Here is a 21,972-nt window from a genome sequence, read left to right on the forward strand (position 1 = left end):
AACTCATGTTTGACCGACCAATAAGGTCAACCTTATGCGTACCTTATGAGAGGGATGTAGACTATGGTCAGTTCAAAGATACCAGAGAACACATGAAAGTAAATTTGATGGTAATAGGAAATACAGGGCAAAACAACTCCTGAAAACTTTACTGGGGCAGGTTGTACACGTTAGGTCTCCTACTGACATTGGAACTGAGGGTACCGTGCTGAATAAGAATACCTCTCCTTATAGTTACTATATTAGGGTGGAGTGAGATCCAGATAAACAAGAGAAAATTTTTTGAGTCATACCCTGATTTGTCTGGTGGCTGTGACATGGATGGAGGAGAGGACCAGCCACCAGCTACTCTCAGAGGTACCAGAACTAAAATCTTTCTTTCGAGGCACAAACAACAGGTTGAGAATGTGATGCCACTTGGGAACGTGGAGTCAGTAATTGGCAAGTAATCCAGGCATGAGCAGCAGGTTGGGAATGTTATACCAACAAGAAATGGGATGCAAGTAGAAGGCGAGCAACCCATAAGCGCTCAAGGTGCAAGGAATGGTCGGGTGACAATATATGGCAGAATTAGCAAACCACCCAATATGGGGACTATGAGGTTTATTGAGGTCCATTTGTAGTTTTAGATACAGACCAATGTCAAGTTCTAGTTCTGGTGCGTACAATGGCTCAGGAAGGGATCTGGATCCAGAAAATTATATGATTATTATGATTAACATTGAATAGGTTCGTATTCTCGATGTGGTATTATTTGGTGTGGCATATTCACACGAATTATGAAAAAGAGGCTGGAAACCATGTTGTGCCCAGTTTGTTAACATGTGTATACGTATAATGGCAGGCCGTAATTCAAACAGAACATTATATTAGACATACACTCATCAAATACACCACAATTATTGAGGGCTATAAAATCTTAAAGAATTACATAATTAACTGCAAACAACTGTTTGACATTTTTTCTAAAATCAAAAGGTTGAAACTTATAGAAAAACTCAACTGTTTGGAAAAAGCACCATATCGATTGTAAAGTTGTTGAAATATGAATATAACTACTTGAGCAAGAAATGAGCTAGGAGATGGTGCTTGTCTGGTTGATGGCATTGATAAGCCTGATCACCTCCTCATCTTTGTTCTGTAACAAAATATATAAGAGTGGCAGATAATGACAAGTGGCAGTTGATGACAAGTGGCAAATGATGACAAGTGGCAAATGATGACAAGTGGCAGTTGATGACAAGCGGCCGGAGGCACAGTTAAGAAGTAAGTTACAACTGAAAGACGCAGTAAATAAAATTTACAAAACTAGCTAGTAAGATGTAATGTTCATCATTTTTCAGTAGCTAATGAATTAACTTACAAAACATAATCAGTGCTTGTAAAAACCTAAGGAACTCAAGATTCAAGCTTGAGGTGTACAATCTGTTTAATGATATCATAAATAATTTCCTTACAACATTGTCATGCAGAAACCAAGATTCATGTCGCAATCAAACCAATCCAAGTGACAATTATTAAATGAGAACCATGACTAAAGTACTTTGTTAGCCATAGTACTTGATGGTGAAGTATGTAGTACTCAGTTAGTTGCAGTACTTGATGGTGAAGTATGCAGTACTTTGTCAGTTGTAGTACGTGGTGGTAAAGTATGCAGTACTTTGTTAGTTGTAGTACTTGATGGTGAAGTATGTAGTACTTTGTTAGTTGTAGTACTTGATGGTGAAGTATGTAGTACTCAGTTAGTTGCAGTACTTGATGGTGAAGTATGCAGCCCTTTATTAGTTGTAGTACTTGATGGTGAAGTACGTAGCACTTGGTTAATTGCGGTGATCCGACGGCCAGCATGTTTCCAGATTAAAATAGACAAAACTTTATTGCGGTTCAAACACCTGGGTGAAAAATACCTGTGAAATGTGTTTTAACTGCGATCAAGTTTTGTTGATTTTAATTTTGAAACATCCTGGCAGTCAGATCACCTCAAACATTGAAAACCATAGCAAATAATAAAAATACTGATACTTTAGAATCTACTAAGATTTTGTGAAAGTTCATATTTAATTAAATATTTATTAAGTGAACTGAGCAGATAACAAGCAATAAATATTTCCTACCTTCCAAATAATGACTAGAGACTCATCTGAGTAAGTTATCAGGCCATGGCAGCACAACTCTACACCCAATGAGAAATAAATGGAATTGTCGATTATACGATAACAAAAAAGGAAAGAAGACAACTCTTGGATGTACCGCTGACAATTTGAGATAACGTAAAACATTTATGCAAAGTTTTTGCTTCACACTTCGTAAAAATTCCATATCACATGACCTGCTAAGTCGGCAAAATTTTTCACAAAAATATTGCTTTCTTTCGTTCCGCACTTGAGAGAAAGAAAACAACGATGTCTCTATTATATATACAAGTACCATAGCTGTCTGGTCCATCAGATGGTCGATAAAGCACAGGGAATCAGTAGGCGTATATAATCTTATAATCTTCAGCAATAATTGAGACGATCGATTGATGCAGATGTTAGAGTGTCGCACTACTAATCCTATCACGAGTTGGAGAATCGGCAAAAGTTATCTTGTAGCATAACCTTAAACCCTGGTGACGAATAGACAGACGGACAGATAGTCACCGCTCTATTTAGAGTGAAATATTTATTTGTTTTGCTTTAGTGTGGACGTATAAAATATTTTTCTTATTTTTCTATTGCAGGATAAACTTCGCAGTCTGCAAAAAATGAACAAGTGTTGTAAATTGGCGTTGTAGGTGTGCACTCCTTTTAACTTATTGTAAAATTACAGCAATATTGGACCAAAAACTGAGCAAAATTGATGAAATAAAAATAAGAAAAGTTGTCAACACAAACCAAAAATACTACAGTTACAGTAGTAATAAATACTAAATTAAGGTAGTTTTTTTCATTCATGAAAGATCAGATCACCTCGTAACGATCCTGGAATGAATTAGGTAATTCACATGTATTTTAATGTAACTATAACATAAATTTCCTTTAATGTAAAATTTTCTGGAACAGATTATTTATGTTGTAGGAGCCTCTACTGTACCTTACTCACTGTGCCCAAATGCTACTTCTACAGCCCAAATCACACTTATACAACTCATATCATACAATTCATATCTTACTCCTACAATTCATATCATACCCTTTCAACTCATATCATACACTGGTAACTCGTATCATACCCTTGTAACTCACACCCTACCCTTTCAACTCATATCCTCCTCTTGCAACTCATACCCTACCCTTGCAACTCGTGTCATACTCTTGCAACTCATATCAAATCGTTGCAACTCGTATGATACCCTCGCAACTCATACCGTACCCTTGCAATTCATATGATACCCTTGCAACTCATATCACACCTTTGCAACTCCTATCATACCCTTGCAACTCATATCATACCCTTTCAACTCATAACATACCCTTGCAACCCATATCATACCCTTTCAACTCATATCATACCCTTGCAACTTCTATCATACCCTTGCAACTCATATCATACCCTTTCAACTCATAACATACCGTTGCAACTCATATCATACCCTTGCAACTCATATCATACCCTTGCAACTCATATCATACCCTTGCAACTCATATCATACCCTTGCAACTCATATCATACCCTTGCAACTCATATCATACCATTGTAACTCATATCATACCTTTGCAACTCATATCATACCCTTGCAACTCATATCATACTCTCACAGCGAATACCCTACTCACACAACCCAGCAGCAAACAACAGTCCAAGAATCAATGATTTGCAACACAGAAGTGTCTGCCAGATGCCTGAATTGATTAACAATCAACGAACATCAAAACCTCTATTTGAACACCGGCTTTCTTCGAACGCTACCTTTAATAGAACCCCACTATAGGAGAAAGGTTAAAAATAGAGCATCATCTTTAAATAGAGCGCTTTAAATACGAGTTGACTGCCACTTTGAAATTTTGTGATCTTTACAAACCCATAGTAGAAAGTCATCAGTAAAAAAATGTCCACAGGATCACATCAATAGAGTGATCTCAGTCTGGAACTTCGGGTGTACTTTGGGTGTACTGTAGAACTGTCGGTGTACTTCAGCATGTAAGTTACATACTATGGGTGTACTTTAGCATGTAAGTTACACACTGTGGGTGTACTGCAGCATGTAAGTTACATACTATGGGTGTACTGTAGCATGTAAGTTACATACTATGGGTGTACTGTAGCATGTAAGTTACACACTATGGGTGTACTGCAGCATGTAAGTTACATACTATGGGTGTACTGTAGCATGTAAGTTACACACTGTGGGTGTACTGCAGCATGCATGTTACATACTGTGGGTGTACTGTAGCATGTACGTTACATAATATGGGTGTACTGCAGCATGTAAGTTACAAACTATGGTTGTACTGTAGCATGTAAGTTACATACTATGGGTGTACTGTAGCATGTATGTTACATACTGTGGGTGTACTGCAGCATGTAAGTTACATACTGTGGGTGTACTGTAGCATGGAAGTTACATAGTATGGGTGTACTGTAGCATGTACATTACATAATATGGGTGTACTGTAGCATGTAAGTTACACACTATGGGTGTACTGCAGCATGTAAGTTACATACTACGGATGTACTGTAACATGTAAGTTACACACTGTGGGTGTACTGCAGCATGTAAGTTGCATACTGTGGGTGTACTGTAGCATGGAAGTTACATACTATGGGTGTACTGCAGCATGTAAGTTACATACGATGGGTGTAATGTAGCATGTAAGTTACATACTGTGGGTGTACTGCAGCATGTAAGTTACATATTGTGGGTGTACTGTAGCATGTAAGTTACATACCACGGGTGTACTGTAGCAAGTAAGTTACACACTGTGGGTGTACTGCAGCATGTAAGTTACATACTGTGGGTGTACTGTAGCATGTAAGTTACATACTACGGGTGTACCGTAGCATGTAAGTTACATACTATGGGTATACTGTAGCCTGTAAGTTACATACTATGGGTGTACTGTAGCATGCAAGTTACATACTACGGGTATACTGTAGCATGTAAGTTACATACTATGGGTATACTGTAGCATGTAAGTTACATAATATGGGTGTACTGTAGCATGTAAGTTACATATAATGGGTATACTGCAGCATGTAAGTTACAAACTATGGGTATACTGTAGCATGTAAGTTACATAATATGGGTGTACTGTAGCATGTAAGTTACATAAAATGGGTATACTGCAGCATGTAAGTTACAAACTATGGGTGTACTGCAGCATGTAAGTTACATACTATGGGTGTACTGTAGCATGTAAGTTACATACTATGGGTGTACTGCAGCATGTAAGTTATATACTATGAGTGTACTGCAGCATGTAAGTTACACACTATGGGTGTACTGCAGCATGTAAGTTCTGGTAAAAGCAAATACTAAACAATATAAACGAAGTGTTGTTTGGCTATCAGGTTCATCAGACGATATACAAACCTATTGAAAAAGTAAAAATACTGGATGTTCACACCCTACAGTCATCTGGTAGTATGTTATATGACTAGGTCATCTTAACTCATCAAGTCGGAATGAATCTTTTTTATTATTGTAAAAGCTGACATGGCCATATATAATCTTTCACACCTTGAGAAGTAGTTGGTATTTTTTCAAACTGAAAACTGCATCTTATTCAAAATAAAATGTCCTTCATAATGATACATGAAATAGCTAGCTTTACTAAATTTTTCTTTCTATAAAAATATGAAAAAATAGTTTAAGAAATAATTTCCAAATCGCACCTAAAGTGCAGGAAATTATTGGTATAAGAACAAAAATGTAGTGTTACACATCCTTTGTGACCTGTAACCTCTTATATTTGTCGTTACCATCATAGTGAGCAGCGCTGAAACCTTTTCATCACGATAGCTTTTTTATTTTGCACTACAGAGGAAAAGTTTTCATCGAGCACAACGCGGAGTTATAACTGGGATTGTAGAAGTTGCGTGATTAACACTGTTTTGTGTTCTTTGAAGCTTAAAATCGCGAAGTTCTTTGATAGTTTGGACAAAATAAAAACGTTGACTTGGGTTTCTAGACTATTTAAAAAAAAACTCAACGCTTTTAATTGGTTGAAACAGAATCATAAACTCCTAGAGATTTTACATAATAAAATTCACGTCTATTGTGTTGATCATGTCATAGCAATGAAAAAAATTAAATGGGATACTTGGCTCTGAAGATTTGCCTTCGTTTTTGATTACCAACTTTGGAAAAATAAAAAAACACTCACTTTGACAATATAGGGTTTCAAATAGGTTGTATCTTGTAGAAAATTTATGGAGATACAAATAAAAAACTATTTAGCTACTGTTAGTGGTTGCCATGCAACAAGCAAATGAACTGTGCAATGTCAGAAAGTCAGCTTGCTGACTTTGAAGAGTTAAGACTAGACAGAAACTCAATGATACCTTGTTGGAACATAGTATACAAGGCCAAGGGAGGAAGAGAATGTCTGTGCATATTCACACTTTCCAGATAGCAAGGAGACGACGTGGAGGCTTTTCTCATAGGCAACCAGCAGCAAGTCCTGTGCAAACATAGGAACTGTAATTAATGCTCAGACAGCGATCCATCCCATGCCAGCCAGCTTGCCAGACACAACCAAAGGAATTAAGTATAATAATACAGGTACCAACGGTTGAGCAAGCTTGGTATAGAACACAACTGAGAAACTGATGGAACAATAGATTTTCCCTAGACAACTTATGTACACAATGGAATTGGCCTGACGCCTGCTCTACCAGTTTCTACTCAAGAGTAGGTTACACCTTCCCAAAAGGGTTTTATAGAGATTATTCTATGAACATGTTTTGGACAATTAGATTCCAGTCATGAGCACAGTAAATAGAAAAGCTTTGTAACAGAAATAATTTCAAACTACTCATCAGATAAGTCAAAACTTGCTCCTACATTCCAGTCAGTTCTTATGGTAAAAAACACTATCGTGTTTTAAACATATATGGCTCACATCAACAATTAGACTAGAAGAATGTCGAGATGTCCCCATGTGACATATCAACGCTGAACTTCCATACAAGAAATATTGTATGAGGTCTGAAAGCTTGGCGTAAATCATACATAGAGAGATAGACATAGAACAGAGCTTGCGCTTGCAGTAAACAAAAACAAACTGATGTATTTAAAGAAATAAAATTGGGGTTTCCATGCGCGTGTAACAGGAAATGACAAGATTAAAAGAGCAAGAAACAAACCAATCAGGGTGTTACTCTGTTTGAACAGGCCTACCGCTACCACACTCAATGGTAATACGTCAGCAATATAATCACTAATGTGTAGAGTTGTCCCGATTTTAATATCGGTATCGGTGCCGAAATGGGTGTTAAGTATCTGAATCGGTATCAGCCGATCTTTTCTTAAAAAATTGGAAATTTCAGATACTTTTTATAGATCAATTATTTAGCAGAAAACCATATTTTAGCCTGGTATACTAATAAAAAATCTTCAGCTGCAAGTTTCCTACTTTTACCTAATGAATTCCAGGCCTGTCACACAATCTATTTCATGTCTATAGCTTAATAAACATCAACACAGCAGAGGAATCTTTTGGCTTTAGTCAGGACGTAATCACCAAGTGCGGTATTTCCCAATTACAGTGATATGATTTATTGCAGCCAATCAAGAAAAAAAAAATTATGGGAAACAAGAATGCGGTGTAATATTTCTATGTACTAGCATCACGAAAGTAATTTGAGCATTCGATGCATAAAATTATCTAACTCTCTTGATCCTAATGATATAATGTATCGTTTGCGGCGCATAAAATAACCTCAGTAGCCTATCGGTATTTAGCCTGTCCTCCACCATCTGTGGCAAGTGAGTCATTTTTCAGTACGACTGGCTACATCGATAGCGATGGAAGATAAAGACGTTTCGCTGAGATAATTAAATCACTAACGGTAATTAAGAGAAACATTTATTTGCTCTAAACTTGTACAGGCGCAGCAGTTCGTTCAGCAGTAGAAGAGAGACATCAATATCACCAAAAAAGCTGTACCACTAACAGTAACTACCATTATTAATAGCAGATTACAAGATACATGGACTGTTTTGTTACTAGATGCATGGTAAGTCATAATGTCAGTATGTGACTATATATACATGTATATTTTTTTTCCATGAATACAAACAAATACATCAATATTTATAGTTTCTTTGCATTATATTTGCATAATAAAATCAACAAATATCTATGCAACACAGGAGATCTGAATCGGTATCTGAACCGGATTATTTTTCAATAAGAACCGGTGTATCGGTCGGTATCTGAATCGGCTGGTGAAATTAGAATCGGGGCATCTCTACTAATGTGTTGCGGATTAGCTTATTAACTTATCAAATGTAGTCAGCAGGTTCTCTTCATTTGTTTACCTCACCATATAGTTGACTTTACAAAAAAATGACCTTGTTAAGTGAGGGTCACACGCGCGCACACACACACACGCAACTAATTCAGCCAATAATAAAACACACAAATGAAGGTAAAAACTGACTTACGCCATGCAGCTTCAAAAGGCAGTTTACAGGAGAATCTGAGAAGGCAGGATATTCAGTTGGTTCCATCCGGTGATAAATTTTACATACTAACACTTCTCCTGATAATGTGCCGACTGCAAAATTATCCTCTAAAAACAATTCAGACTAAATACAGTCAAGAGCAAAGATAGATTATCAAGTGAATATGAAGTAGAGATAAGATATTGGCAGGAATATGGATTATTTAATAGAATGGAAAGTTTAAAGCAGGAGCAGCACCAGAGAGAACTTATCGGTAGGAAACAAATGTCTGTAAAATGCTCAACTCCATCGCTTTACCTGCATTTTTGTGTATTCAAACAAGGCTACATAATCTGGAGAGTGGAAGAAGATGGTGTAAAACAAAGTGTGTAACAAACACCTGATAGTTTGGTAGCAGAACAGAAAAGTGACTTCTCATCAGGTCGAGCTAGAATATCTACATGCTGTAGTGTAAGTCTACCATTGGTATCCCATTGCTTCTCATATATGTCTATAAAAACAAACAGTCACTAACCGTCATTGCTCCAAATACAGCTGATAAGAATATGTACATTATGAACACTATCAACTATCAACATTATTACGCTAGTAGTAAATATTAATCGTTTATCAGTTGTTCAACTCCTTCACTACCACAAGCAGCCCAGTACGGCTCGGCAAAGCGTTTGCGTATGGCCAAAATGCGCATGGTGCGGCTTTAGTAAGCTTCATACAAACCTTTCTGATTAGTGAGTAGTTGATTAATTAGACTATTGTATCTGTGCTGGAACAAAATTAAACATACATAGGCATGTGTTAGGTAAATAGAAAATGTTTTCAACCCATCCCGGGCGTAGTTTCATTTTGCAAAGACTGTATTCTCCATTGCAACTTTGTGCTTACAAGGGTTGCACTAATTTTAGATTTAAAGACTTTCGGTGATTTTTATTGAGCAATAACACTGCTGGGAGTATTTTTATTTTAGAAATAATAATGCTGTAAGCTGCAATAATGTTGGTAAATTGTCTGACGTGGATGTGATCATGGTTGTATTGAAAATAGTCAAAAAAGTGACCAAGCTCATCTTGCAACAGTGGAATTGTTGTGGAATTTTTATGGCGCAAACTGGTGTAAAATTTAATGCTGTCAAATTTGATTTCAAAACATTTTTATAGACTGTGTGGCTTGAAAGTTATGATAATTTACTTAATGCCATATATGGCATATATATAATGGTGGCAAAATGATTAATGATGGTTACAATCTATATATATATACATTTCTCAAAGTTTGTCATCTGTTTTATGTCGTCTGTTTTCAGTATGTCCAGCTTTAGCTATCATTAGAATCTTGGAATGACGAATCCGTACCGAAGAAGATTTGATCTCGGACCCTCCCCTTTGCCAGTCCGACCCCGTACCAATTAGGCCACAGATATTGATCTGTTAGCTAGCTGACATATTTCGCTATATGAGGGCAAATACCCAACGGTTTCGCCCACTACACAGGGTGATTGCGTAACGCCACGGAGGCGAATAGCTCTCATTAGTAAGCTTACTCAAATTTCCAATTGGCAAGGTGCCAGGCTAATAGCAAGTGGCAGGCAACTCTCATTACTTCTCATTATTTACGAGCTGATTTTTAATACCCAGGCAACGCCGGGAAGCACAGCTAGTATAAGTATATAATCCATATCATAGAAACACTGAGAGCCCCACCTAATATTATACATGTAAGTATATAATCCATCTCATAGAAACACTGAAAGCACCACCTACTGTTATAAGTATATAATCCATCTCATAGAAACAATCAGAGCACCACCTACTGTTATAAGTATATAATCCATCTCATAGAAACACTGGGAGCACCACCAACTGTTATATGTATATAATCCATCTCATAAAAACACTGAGAGCACCACCTACTGTTATAAGTATATAATCCATATCATAGAAACACTGGGAGCACCACCTACTGTTATATGTATATAATCCATCTCATAGAAACACTGAGAGCACCACCTACTGTTATAAATATATAATCCATCTCATAGAAACAATCAGAGCACCACCTACTGTTATAAGTATATAATCCATCTCATAAAAACACTGAGAGCACCACCTACTGTTATAAGTATATAATTCATCTCATAGAAACACTGAGAGCACGACCTACTGTTATAAGTATATAATCCATCTCATAGAAACACTGAGAGCACCACCTACTGTTATAAGTATATAATCCATCTGATAGAAACACTGAGAGTACCACCTACTGTTATAAGTATATAATCCATCTCATAGAAACACAGAAAGCACCACCTACTGTTATAAGTATATAATCCATCTCATAGAAACACTGGGAGCACCACCTACTGTTATAAGTATATAATCCATCTCATAGAAACACTGGGAGCACCACCTACTGTTATAAGAATGTAATCCATCTCATAGAAACACTGAGAGCACCACCTACTGTTATAAGAATGTAATCCATCTCATAGAAACACTGAGAGCACCACCTACTGTTATAAGTATATAATCCATCTCATAGAAACACTGAGAGCACCACCTACTGTTATAAGTATATAATCCATCTCATAGAAACACTGAGAGTACCACCTACTGTTATAAGTATATAATCCATCTCATAGAAACACTGAAAGCACCACCTACTGTTATAAGTATATAATCCATATCATAGAATTACTGGGAGCACCACCTACTGTTATATGTATATAATCCATCTCATAGAAACACTGAGAGCACCACCTACTGTTATAAATATATAATCCATCTCATAGAAACAATCAGAGCACCACCTACTGTTATAAGTATATAATCCATCTCATAAAAACACTGAGAGCACCACCTACTGTTATAAGTATATAATCCATCTCATAGAAACACTGCGAGCACCACCAACTGTTATAAGTATATAATCCATCTCATAGAAACACTGGGAGCACCACCTACTGTTATAAGTATATAATCCATCTCATAGAAACACTGGGAGCACCACCTACTGTTATAAGAATGTAATCCATCTCATAGAAACACTGAGAGCACCACCTACTGTTATAAGTATATAATCCATCTCATAGAAACACTGAGAGTACCACCTACTGTTATAAGTATATAATCCATCTCATAGAAACACTGAAAGCACCACCTACTGTTATAAGTATATAATCCATCTCATAGAAACACAGAGCATCACCTACTGTTATAAGTATATAATCCATCTCATAGAAACACTGTGAGCACCACCTACTGTTATAAGTATATAATCCATCTCATGGAAACACTGAGAGCATCACCTACTGTTATAAGTATATAATCCTTCTCATAGAAACACTGTGAGCACCACCTACTGTTATAAGTATATAATCCATCTGATGGAAACACTGAGAGCATCACCTACTGTTATAAGTATATAATCCATATCATAGAAACACTGGGAGCACCACCTACTGTTATAAGAATGTAATCCATCTCATAGAAACACTGAGAGCACCAAATACTGTTATAAGTATATAATCCATCTCATAGAAACACTGAGAGTACCACCTACTGTTATAAGTATATAATCCATCTCATAGAAACACTGTGAGCACCACCTACTGTTATAAGTATATAATCCATCTCATAGAAACACTGGGAGCACCACCTACTGTTATAAGAATGTAATCCATCTCATAGAAACACTGAGAGCACCACCTACTGTTATAAGAATGTAATCCATCTCATAGAAACACTGAGAGCACCACCTACTGTTATAAGTATATAATCCATCTCATAGAAACACTGAGAGCACCACCTACTGTTATAAGTATATAATCCATCTCATAGAAACACTGAGAGTACCACCTACTGTTATAAGTATATAATCCATCTCATAGAAACACTGAAAGCACCACCTACTGTTATAAGTATATAATCCATATCATAGAATTACTGGGAGCACCACCTACTGTTATATGTATATAATCCATCTGATAGAAACACTGAGAGCACCACCTACTGTTATAAATATATAATCCATCTCATAGAAACAATCAGAGCACCACCTACTGTTATAAGTATATAATCCATCTCATAAAAACACTGAGAGCACCACCTACTGTTATAAGTATATAATCCATCTCATAGAAACACTGCGAGCACCACCAACTGTTATAAGTATATAATCCATCTCATAGAAACACTGGGAGCACCACCTACTGTTATAAGTATATAATCCATCTCATAGAAACACTGGGAGCACCACCTACTGTTATAAGAATGTAATCCATCTCATAGAAACACTGAGAGCACCACCTACTGTTATAAGTATATAATCCATCTCATAGAAACACTGAGAGTACCACCTACTGTTATAAGTATATAATCCATCTCATAGAAACACTGAAAGCACCACCTACTGTTATAAGTATATAATCCATCTCATAGAAACACTGAGAGCATCACCTACTGTTATAAGTATATAATCCATCTCATAGAAACACTGTGAGCACCACCTACTGTTATAAGTATATAATCCATCTCATGGAAACACTGAGAGCATCACCTACTGTTATAAGTATATAATCCTTCTCATAGAAACACTGTGAGCACCACCTACTGTTATAAGTATATAATCCATCTGATGGAAACACTGAGAGCATCACCTACTGTTATAAGTATATAATCCATATCATAGAAACACTGGGAGCACCACCTACTGTTATAAGAATGTAATCCATCTCATAGAAACACTGAGAGCACCAAATACTGTTATAAGTATATAATCCATCTCATAGAAACACTGAGAGTACCACCTACTGTTATAAGTATATAATCCATCTCATAGAAACACTGTGAGCACCACCTACTGTTATAAGTATATAATCCATCTCATAGAAACACTGAGAGCATCACATACTGTTATAAGTATATAATCCTTCTCATAGAAACACTGTGAGCACCACCTACTGTTATAAGTATATAATCCATCTGATGGAAACACTGAGAGCACCACCTACTGTTATAAGTATATAATCCATCTCATAGAAACACTGGGAGCACCACCTACTGTTATAAGAATGTAATCCATCTCATAGAAACACTGAGAGCACCACCTACTGTTATAAGTATATAATCCATCTCATAGAAAAACTGAGAGTACCACCTACTGTTATAAGTATATAATCCATCTCATAGAAACACTGAAAGCACCACCTACTGTTATAAGTATATAATCCATCTCATAGAAACACTGAGAGCATCACCTACTGTTATAAGTATATAATCCATCTCATAGAAACACTGTGAGCACCACCTACTGTTATAAGTATATAATCCTTCTCATAGAAACACTGAGAGCATCACCTACTGTTATAAGTATATAATCCTTCTCATAGAAACACTGTGAGCACCACCTACTGTTATAAGTATATAATCCATCTGATGGAAACACTGAGAGCATCACCTACTGTTATATAAATAATCCATCTCATAGAAACACTGAGAGCACCACCTACTGTTATAAGTATATAATCCTTCTCATAGAAACACTGTGAGCACCACCTACTGTTATAAGTATATAATCCATCTGATAGAAACACTGAGAGCATCACCTACTGTTATATAAATAATCCATCTCATAGAAACACTGAGAGCACCACCTACTGTTATAAGTATATAATCTATCTGATAGAAACACTGAGAACACCACCTACTGTTATAAGTATATAATCCATCTCATAGAAACACTGAGAGGACCACCTACTGTTATAAGTATATACTCCATCTCATAGAAACACTGTGAGCACCACCTAATGTTATAAGTATATAATCCATCTCATAGAAACACTGTGAGCACCACCTACTGTTATAAGTATATAATCTATCTGATAGAAACACTGAGAGCACCACCTACTGTTATAAGTATATAATCTATCTGATAGAAACACTGAGAGCACCACCTACTGCTATAAGTATATAATCTATCTGATAGAAACACTGAGAACACCACCTACTGTTATAAGTATATAATCCATCTCATAGAAACACTGAGAGGACCACCTACTGTTATAAGTATATACTCCATCTCATAGAACTCTGTGAGCACCACCTAATGTTATAAGTATATACTCCATCTCATAGAACACTGTGAGCACCACCTAATGTTATAAGTATATAATCCATCTCATAGAAACACTGTGAGCACCACCTACTGTTATAAGTATATAATCTATCTAATAGAAACACTGAGAGCACCACCTACTGTTATAAGTATATAATCTATCTGATAGAAACACTGAGAACACCACCTACTGTTATAAGTATATAATCCATCTCATAGAAACACTGAGAGGGCCACCTACTGTTATAAGTATATACTCCATCTCATAGAAACACTGTGAGCACCACCTAATGTTATAAGTATATAATCCATCTCATAGAAACAATGTGAGCACCACCTACTGTTATAAGTATATAATCTATCTGATAGAAACACTGAGAGCACCACCTACTGTTATAAGTATATAATCTATCTGATAGAAACACTGAGAACACCACCTACTGTTATAAGTATATAATCCATCTCATAGAAACACTGAGAGGACCACCTACTGTTATAAGTATATACTCCATCTCATAAAAACACTGTGAGCACCACCTAATGTTAAAAGTATATAATCCATCTCATAGAAACACTGTGAGCACCACCTACTGTTATAAGTATATAATCTATCTGATAGAAACACTGTGAGCACCACCTAATCTTATAAGTATATAATCCATCTCATAGAAACACTGAGAGCACCACCTACTGTTATAAGTATATAATCCATCTCATAGAAACACTGAGAGCACCACCTACTGTTATAAGTATATAATCCATCTCATAGAAACACTGAGAGCACCACCAAATGTTATAAGTATATAATCCATCTCATAGAAACACTGAGAGCACCACCTACTGTTATAAGTATATAATCCATCTCATAGAAACACTGAGGGCGCCACCTACTGTTATAAGTATATAATCCATCTCATAAAAACACTCAGAGCACCACCTACTGTTATAAGTATATAATCCATCTCATAGAAACACTGAGAGCATCACCTACTGTTATAAGTATATAATCCATCTCATAGAAACACTGAGAGCACCACCTTCTGTTATAAGTATATAATCCATCTCATAGAAACACTGAGAGCGCCACCTACTGTTATAATTATATAATCCATTTCATAGAAACACTCAGAGCACCACCTACTGTTATAAGTATATAATCCATCTCATAGAAACACTGAGAACACCACCTACTGTTATAAGTATATAATCCATCTCATAGAAACACTGAGAGGACCACCTACTGTTATAAGTATATAATCCATCTCATAGAAACACTGAGAGCATCACCTACTGTTATAAGTATATAATCCTTCTCATAGAAACACTGTGAGCACCACCTACTGTTATAAGTATATAATCCATCTGATGGAAACACTGAGAGCATCACCTACTGTTATAAGTATATAATCCATATCATAGAAACACTGGGAGCACCACCTACTGTTATAAGAATGTAATCCATCTCATAGAAACACTGAGAGCACCAAATACTGTTATAAGTATATAATCCATCTCATAGAAACACTGAGAGTACCACCTACTGTTATAAGTATATAATCCATCTCATAGAAACACTGTGAGCACCACCTACTGTTATAAGTATATAATCCATCTCATAGAAACACTGAGAGCATCACATACTGTTATAAGTATATATTCCTTCTCATAGAAACACTGTGAGCACCACCTACTGTTATAAGTATATAATCCATCTGATGGAAACACTGAGAGCACCACCTACTGTTATAAGTATATAATCCATCTCATAGAAACACTGGGAGCACCACCTACTGTTATAAGAATGTAATCCATCTCATAGAAACACTGAGAGCACCACCTACTGTTATAAGTATATAATCCATCTCATAGAAAAACTGAGAGTACCACCTACAACTGTTATAAGTATATAATCCATCTCATAGAAACACTGAAAGCACCACCTACTGTTATAAGTATATAATCCATCTCATAGAAACACTGAGAGCATCACCTACTGTTATAAGTATATAATCCATCTCATAGAAACACTGTGAGCACCACCTACTGTTATAAGTATATAATCCATCTCATAGAAACACTGAGAGCATCACCTACTGTTATAAGTATATAATCCTTCTCATAGAAACACTGTGAGCACCACCTACTGTTATAAGTATATAATCCATCTGATGGAAACACTGAGAGCATCACCTACTGTTATATAAATAATCCATCTCATAGAAACACTGAGAGCACCACCTACTGTTATAAGTATATAATCCTTCTCATAGAAACACTGTGAGCACCACCTACAGTTATAAGTATATAATCCATCTGATAGAAACACTGAGAGCATCACCTACTGTTATATAAATAATCCATCTCATAGAAACACTGAGAGCACCACCTACTGTTATAAGTATATAATCTATCTGATAGAAACACTGAGAACACCTACTACTGTTATAAGTATATAATCCATCTCATAGAAACACTGAGAGGACCACCTACTGTTATAAGTATATACTCCATCTCATAGAAACACTGTGAGCACCACCTAATGTTATAAGTATATAATCCATCTCATAGAAACACTGTGAGCACCACCTACTGTTATAAGTATATAATCTATCTGATAGAAACACTGAGAGCACCACCTACTGTTATAAGTATATAATCTATCTGATAGAAACACTGAGAGCACCACCTACTGTTATAAGTATATAATCTATCTGATAGAAACAGTGAGAACACCACCTACTGTTATAAGTATATAATCCATCTCATAGAAACACTGAGAGGACCACCTACTGTTATAAGTATATACTCCATCTCATAGAACTCTGTGAGCACCACCTAATGTTATAAGTATATACTCCATCTCATAGAACACTGTGAGCACCACCTAATGTTATAAGTATATAATCCATCTCATAGAAACACTGTGAGCACCACCTACTGTTATAAGTATATAATCTATCTAATAGAAACACTGAGAGCACCACCTACTGTTATAAGTATATAATCTATCTGATAGAAACACTGAGAACACCACCTACTGTTATAAGTATATAATCCATCTCATAGAAACACTGAGAGGGCCACCTACTGTTATAAGTATATACTCCATCTCATAGAAACACTGTGAGCACCACCTAATGTTATAAGTATATAATCCATCTCATAGAAACACTGTGAGCACCACCTACTGTTATAAGTATATAATCTATCTGATAGAAACACTGAGAGCACCACCTACTGTTATAAGTATATAATCTATCTGATAGAAACACTGAGAACACCACCTACTGTTATAAGTATATAATCCATCTCATAGAAACACTGAGAGGACCACCTACTGTTATAAGTATATACTCCATCTCATAAAAACACTGTGAGCACCACCTAATGTTAAAAGTATATAATCCATCTCATAGAAACACTGTGAGCACCACCTACTGTTATAAGTATATAATCTATCTGATAGAAACACTGTGAGCACCACCTAATCTTATAAGTATATAATCCATCTCATAGAAACACTGAGAGCACCACCTACTGTTATAAGTATATAATCCATCTCATAGAAACACTGAGAGCACCACCTACTGTTATAAGTATATAATCCATCTCATAGAAACACTGAGAGCACCACCAAATGTTATAAGTATATAATCCATCTCATAGAAACCCTGAGAGCACCACCTACTGTTATAAGTATATAATCCATCTCATAGAAACACTGAGGGCGCCACCTACTGTTATAAGTATATAATCCATCTCATAAAAACACTCAGAGCACCACCTACTGTTATAAGTATATAATCCATCTCATAGAAACACTGAGGGCGCCACCTACTGTTATAAGTATATAATCCATCTCATAGAAAAACTGAGAGTACCACCTTCTGTTATAAGTATATAATCCATCTCATAGAAACACTGAGAGCGCCACCTACTGTTATAATTATATAATCCATTTCATAGAAACACTCAGAGCACCACCTACTGTTATAAGTATATAATCCATCTCATAGAAACACTGAGAACACCACCTACTGTTATAAGTATATAATCCATCTCATAGAAACACTGAGAGGACCACCTACTGTTATAAGTATATAATCCATCTCATAGAAACACTGAGAGCATCACCTACTGTTATAAGTATATAATCCATCTCATAGAAACACTGAGAGTACCACCTACTGTTATAAGTATATAATCCATCTCATAGAAACACTGTGAGCACCACCTACTGTTATAAGTATATAATCCATCTCATAGAAACACTGAGAGCATCACATACTGTTATAAGTATATAATCCTTCTCATAGAAACACTGTGAGCACCACCTACTGTTATAAGTATATAATCCATCTGATGGAAACACTGAGAGCACCACCTACTGTTATAAGTAAATAATCCATCTCATAGAAACACTGGGAGCACCACCTACTGTTATAAGAATGTAATCCATCTCATAGAAACACTGAGAGCACCACCTACTGTTATAAGTATATAATCCATCTCATAGAAAAACTGAGAGTACCACCTACTGTTATAAGTATATAATCCATCTCATAGAAACACTGAAAGCACCACCTACTGTTATAAGTATATAATCCATCTCATAGAAACACTGAGAGCATCACCTACTGTTATAAGTATATAATCCATGTCATAGAAACACTGTGAGCACCACCTACTGTTATAAGTATATAATCCATCTCATAGAAACACTGAGAGCATCACCTACTGTTATAAGTATATAATCCTTCTCATAGAAACACTGTGAGCACCACCTACTGTTATAAGTATATAATCCATCTGATGGAAACACTGAGAGCATCACCTACTGTTATATAAATAATCCATCTCATAGAAACACTGAGAGCACCACCTACTGTTATAAGTATATAATCCTTCTCATAGAAACACTGTGAGCACCACCTACTGTTATAAGTATATAATCCATCTGATAGAAACACTGAGAGCATCACCTACTGTTATATAAATAATCCATCTCATAGAAACACTGAGAGCACCACCTACTGTTATAAGTATATAATCTATCTGATAGAAACACTGAGAACACCACCTACTGTTATAAGTATATAATCCATCTCATAGAAACACTGAGAGGACCACCTACTGTTATAAGTATATACTCCATCTCATAGAAACACTGTGAGCACCACCTAATGTTATAAGTATATAATCCATCTCATAGAAACACTGTGAGCACCACCTACTGTTATAAGTATATAATCTATCTGATAGAAACACTGAGAGCACCACCTACTGTTATAAGTATATAATCTATCTGATAGAAACACTGAGAGCACCACCTACTGTTATAAGTATATAATCTATCTGATAGAAACACTGAGAACACCACCTACTGTTATAAGTATATAATCCATCTCATAGAAACACTGAGAGGACCACCTACTGTTATAAGTATATACTCCATCTCATAGAACTCTGTGAGCACCACCTAATGTTATAAGTATATACTCCATCTCATAGAACACTGTGAGCACCACCTAATGTTATAAGTATATAATCCATCTCATAGAAACACTGTGAGCACCACCTACTGTTATAAGTATATAATCTATCTAATAGAAACACTGAGAGCACCACCTACTGTTATAAGTATATAATCTATCTGATAGAAACACTGAGAACACCACCTACTGTTATAAGTATATAATCCATCTCATAGAAACACTGAGAGGGCCACCTACTGTTATAAGTATATACTCCATCTCATAGAAACACTGTGAGCACCACCTAATGTTATAAGTATATAATCCATCTCATAGAAACACTGTGAGCACCACCTACTGTTATAAGTATATAATCTATCTGATAGAAACACTGAGAGCACCACCTACTGTTATAAGTATATAATCTATCTGATAGAAACACTGAGAACACCACCTACTGTTATAAGTATATAATCCATCTCATAGAAACACTGAGAGGACCACCTACTGTTATAAGTATATACTCCATCTCATAAAAACACTGTGAGCACCACCTAATGTTAAAAGTATATAATCCATCTCATAGAAACACTGTGAGCACCACCTACTGTTATAAGTATATAATCTATCTGATAGAAACACTGTGAGCACCACCTAATCTTATAAGTATATAATCCATCTCATAGAAACACTGAGAGCACCACCTACTGTTATAAGTATATAATCCATCTGATGGAAACACTGAGAGCATCACCTACTGTTATATAAATAATCCATCTCATAGAAACACTGAGAGCACCACCTACTGTTATAAGTATATAATCCTTCTCATAGAAACACTGTGAGCACCACCTACTGTTATAAGTATATAATCCATCTGATAGAAACACTGAGAGCATCACCTACTGTTATATAAATAATCCATCTCATAGAAACACTGAGAGCACCACCTACTGTTATAAGTATATAATCTATTTGATAGAAACACTGAGAACACCACCTACTGTTATAAGTATATAATCCATCTCATAGAAACACTGAGAGGACCACCTACTGTTATAAGTATATACTCCATCTCATAGAAACACTGTGAGCACCACCTAATGTTATAAGTATATAATCCATCTCATAGAAACACTGTGAGCACCACCTACTGTTATAAGTATATAATCTATCTGATAGAAACACTGAGAGCACCACCTACTGTTATAAGTATATAATCTATCTGATAGAAACACTGAGAGCACCACCTACTGTTATAAGTATATAATCTATCTGATAGAAACACTGAGAACACCACCTACTGTTATAAGTATATAATCCATCTCATAGAAACACTGAGAGGACCACCTACTGTTATAAGTATATACTCCATCTCATAGAACTCTGTGAGCACCACCTAATGTTATAAGTATATACTCCATCTCATAGAACACTGTGAGCACCACCTAATGTTATAAGTATATAATCCATCTCATAGAAACACTGTGAGCACCACCTACTGTTATAAGTATATAATCTATCTAATAGAAACACTGAGAGCACCACCTACTGTTATAAGTATATAATCTATCTGATAGAAACACTGAGAACACCACCTACTGTTATAAGTATATAATCCATCTCATAGAAACATTGAGAGGGCCACCTACTGTTATAAGTATATACTCCATCTCATAGAAACACTGTGAGCACCACCTACTGTTATAAGTATATAATCCATCTCATAGAAACACTGTGAGCACCACCTACTGTTATAAGTATATAATCTATCTG

General features: G+C 36.0%; 1 protein-coding gene across 1 annotated transcript in view; it reads right to left on the bottom strand.

Annotated features, from left to right (window-relative positions):
- Positions 1 to 431: 431 nt before the first annotated feature.
- LOC137390487 (uncharacterized) overlaps positions 432 to 21,972 on the bottom strand; it is a 28,291-nt gene continuing 6,750 nt past the window's right edge. The window contains exons 4-7 of the mRNA XM_068076816.1: positions 8,994 to 9,104; positions 8,594 to 8,721; positions 6,487 to 6,605; positions 432 to 684 (exon numbers count right to left, since the gene is read on the bottom strand). Of these exons, the coding sequence (XP_067932917.1) occupies positions 432 to 684; positions 6,487 to 6,605; positions 8,594 to 8,721; positions 8,994 to 9,104 (611 nt within the window). The remainder of the gene's footprint in view (positions 685 to 6,486; positions 6,606 to 8,593; positions 8,722 to 8,993; positions 9,105 to 21,972) is intronic.

This window comes from Watersipora subatra, chromosome 3, assembly GCF_963576615.1.
Source record: "Watersipora subatra chromosome 3, tzWatSuba1.1, whole genome shotgun sequence".
Lineage (NCBI taxonomy): Eukaryota > Metazoa > Bryozoa > Gymnolaemata > Cheilostomatida > Watersiporidae > Watersipora > Watersipora subatra.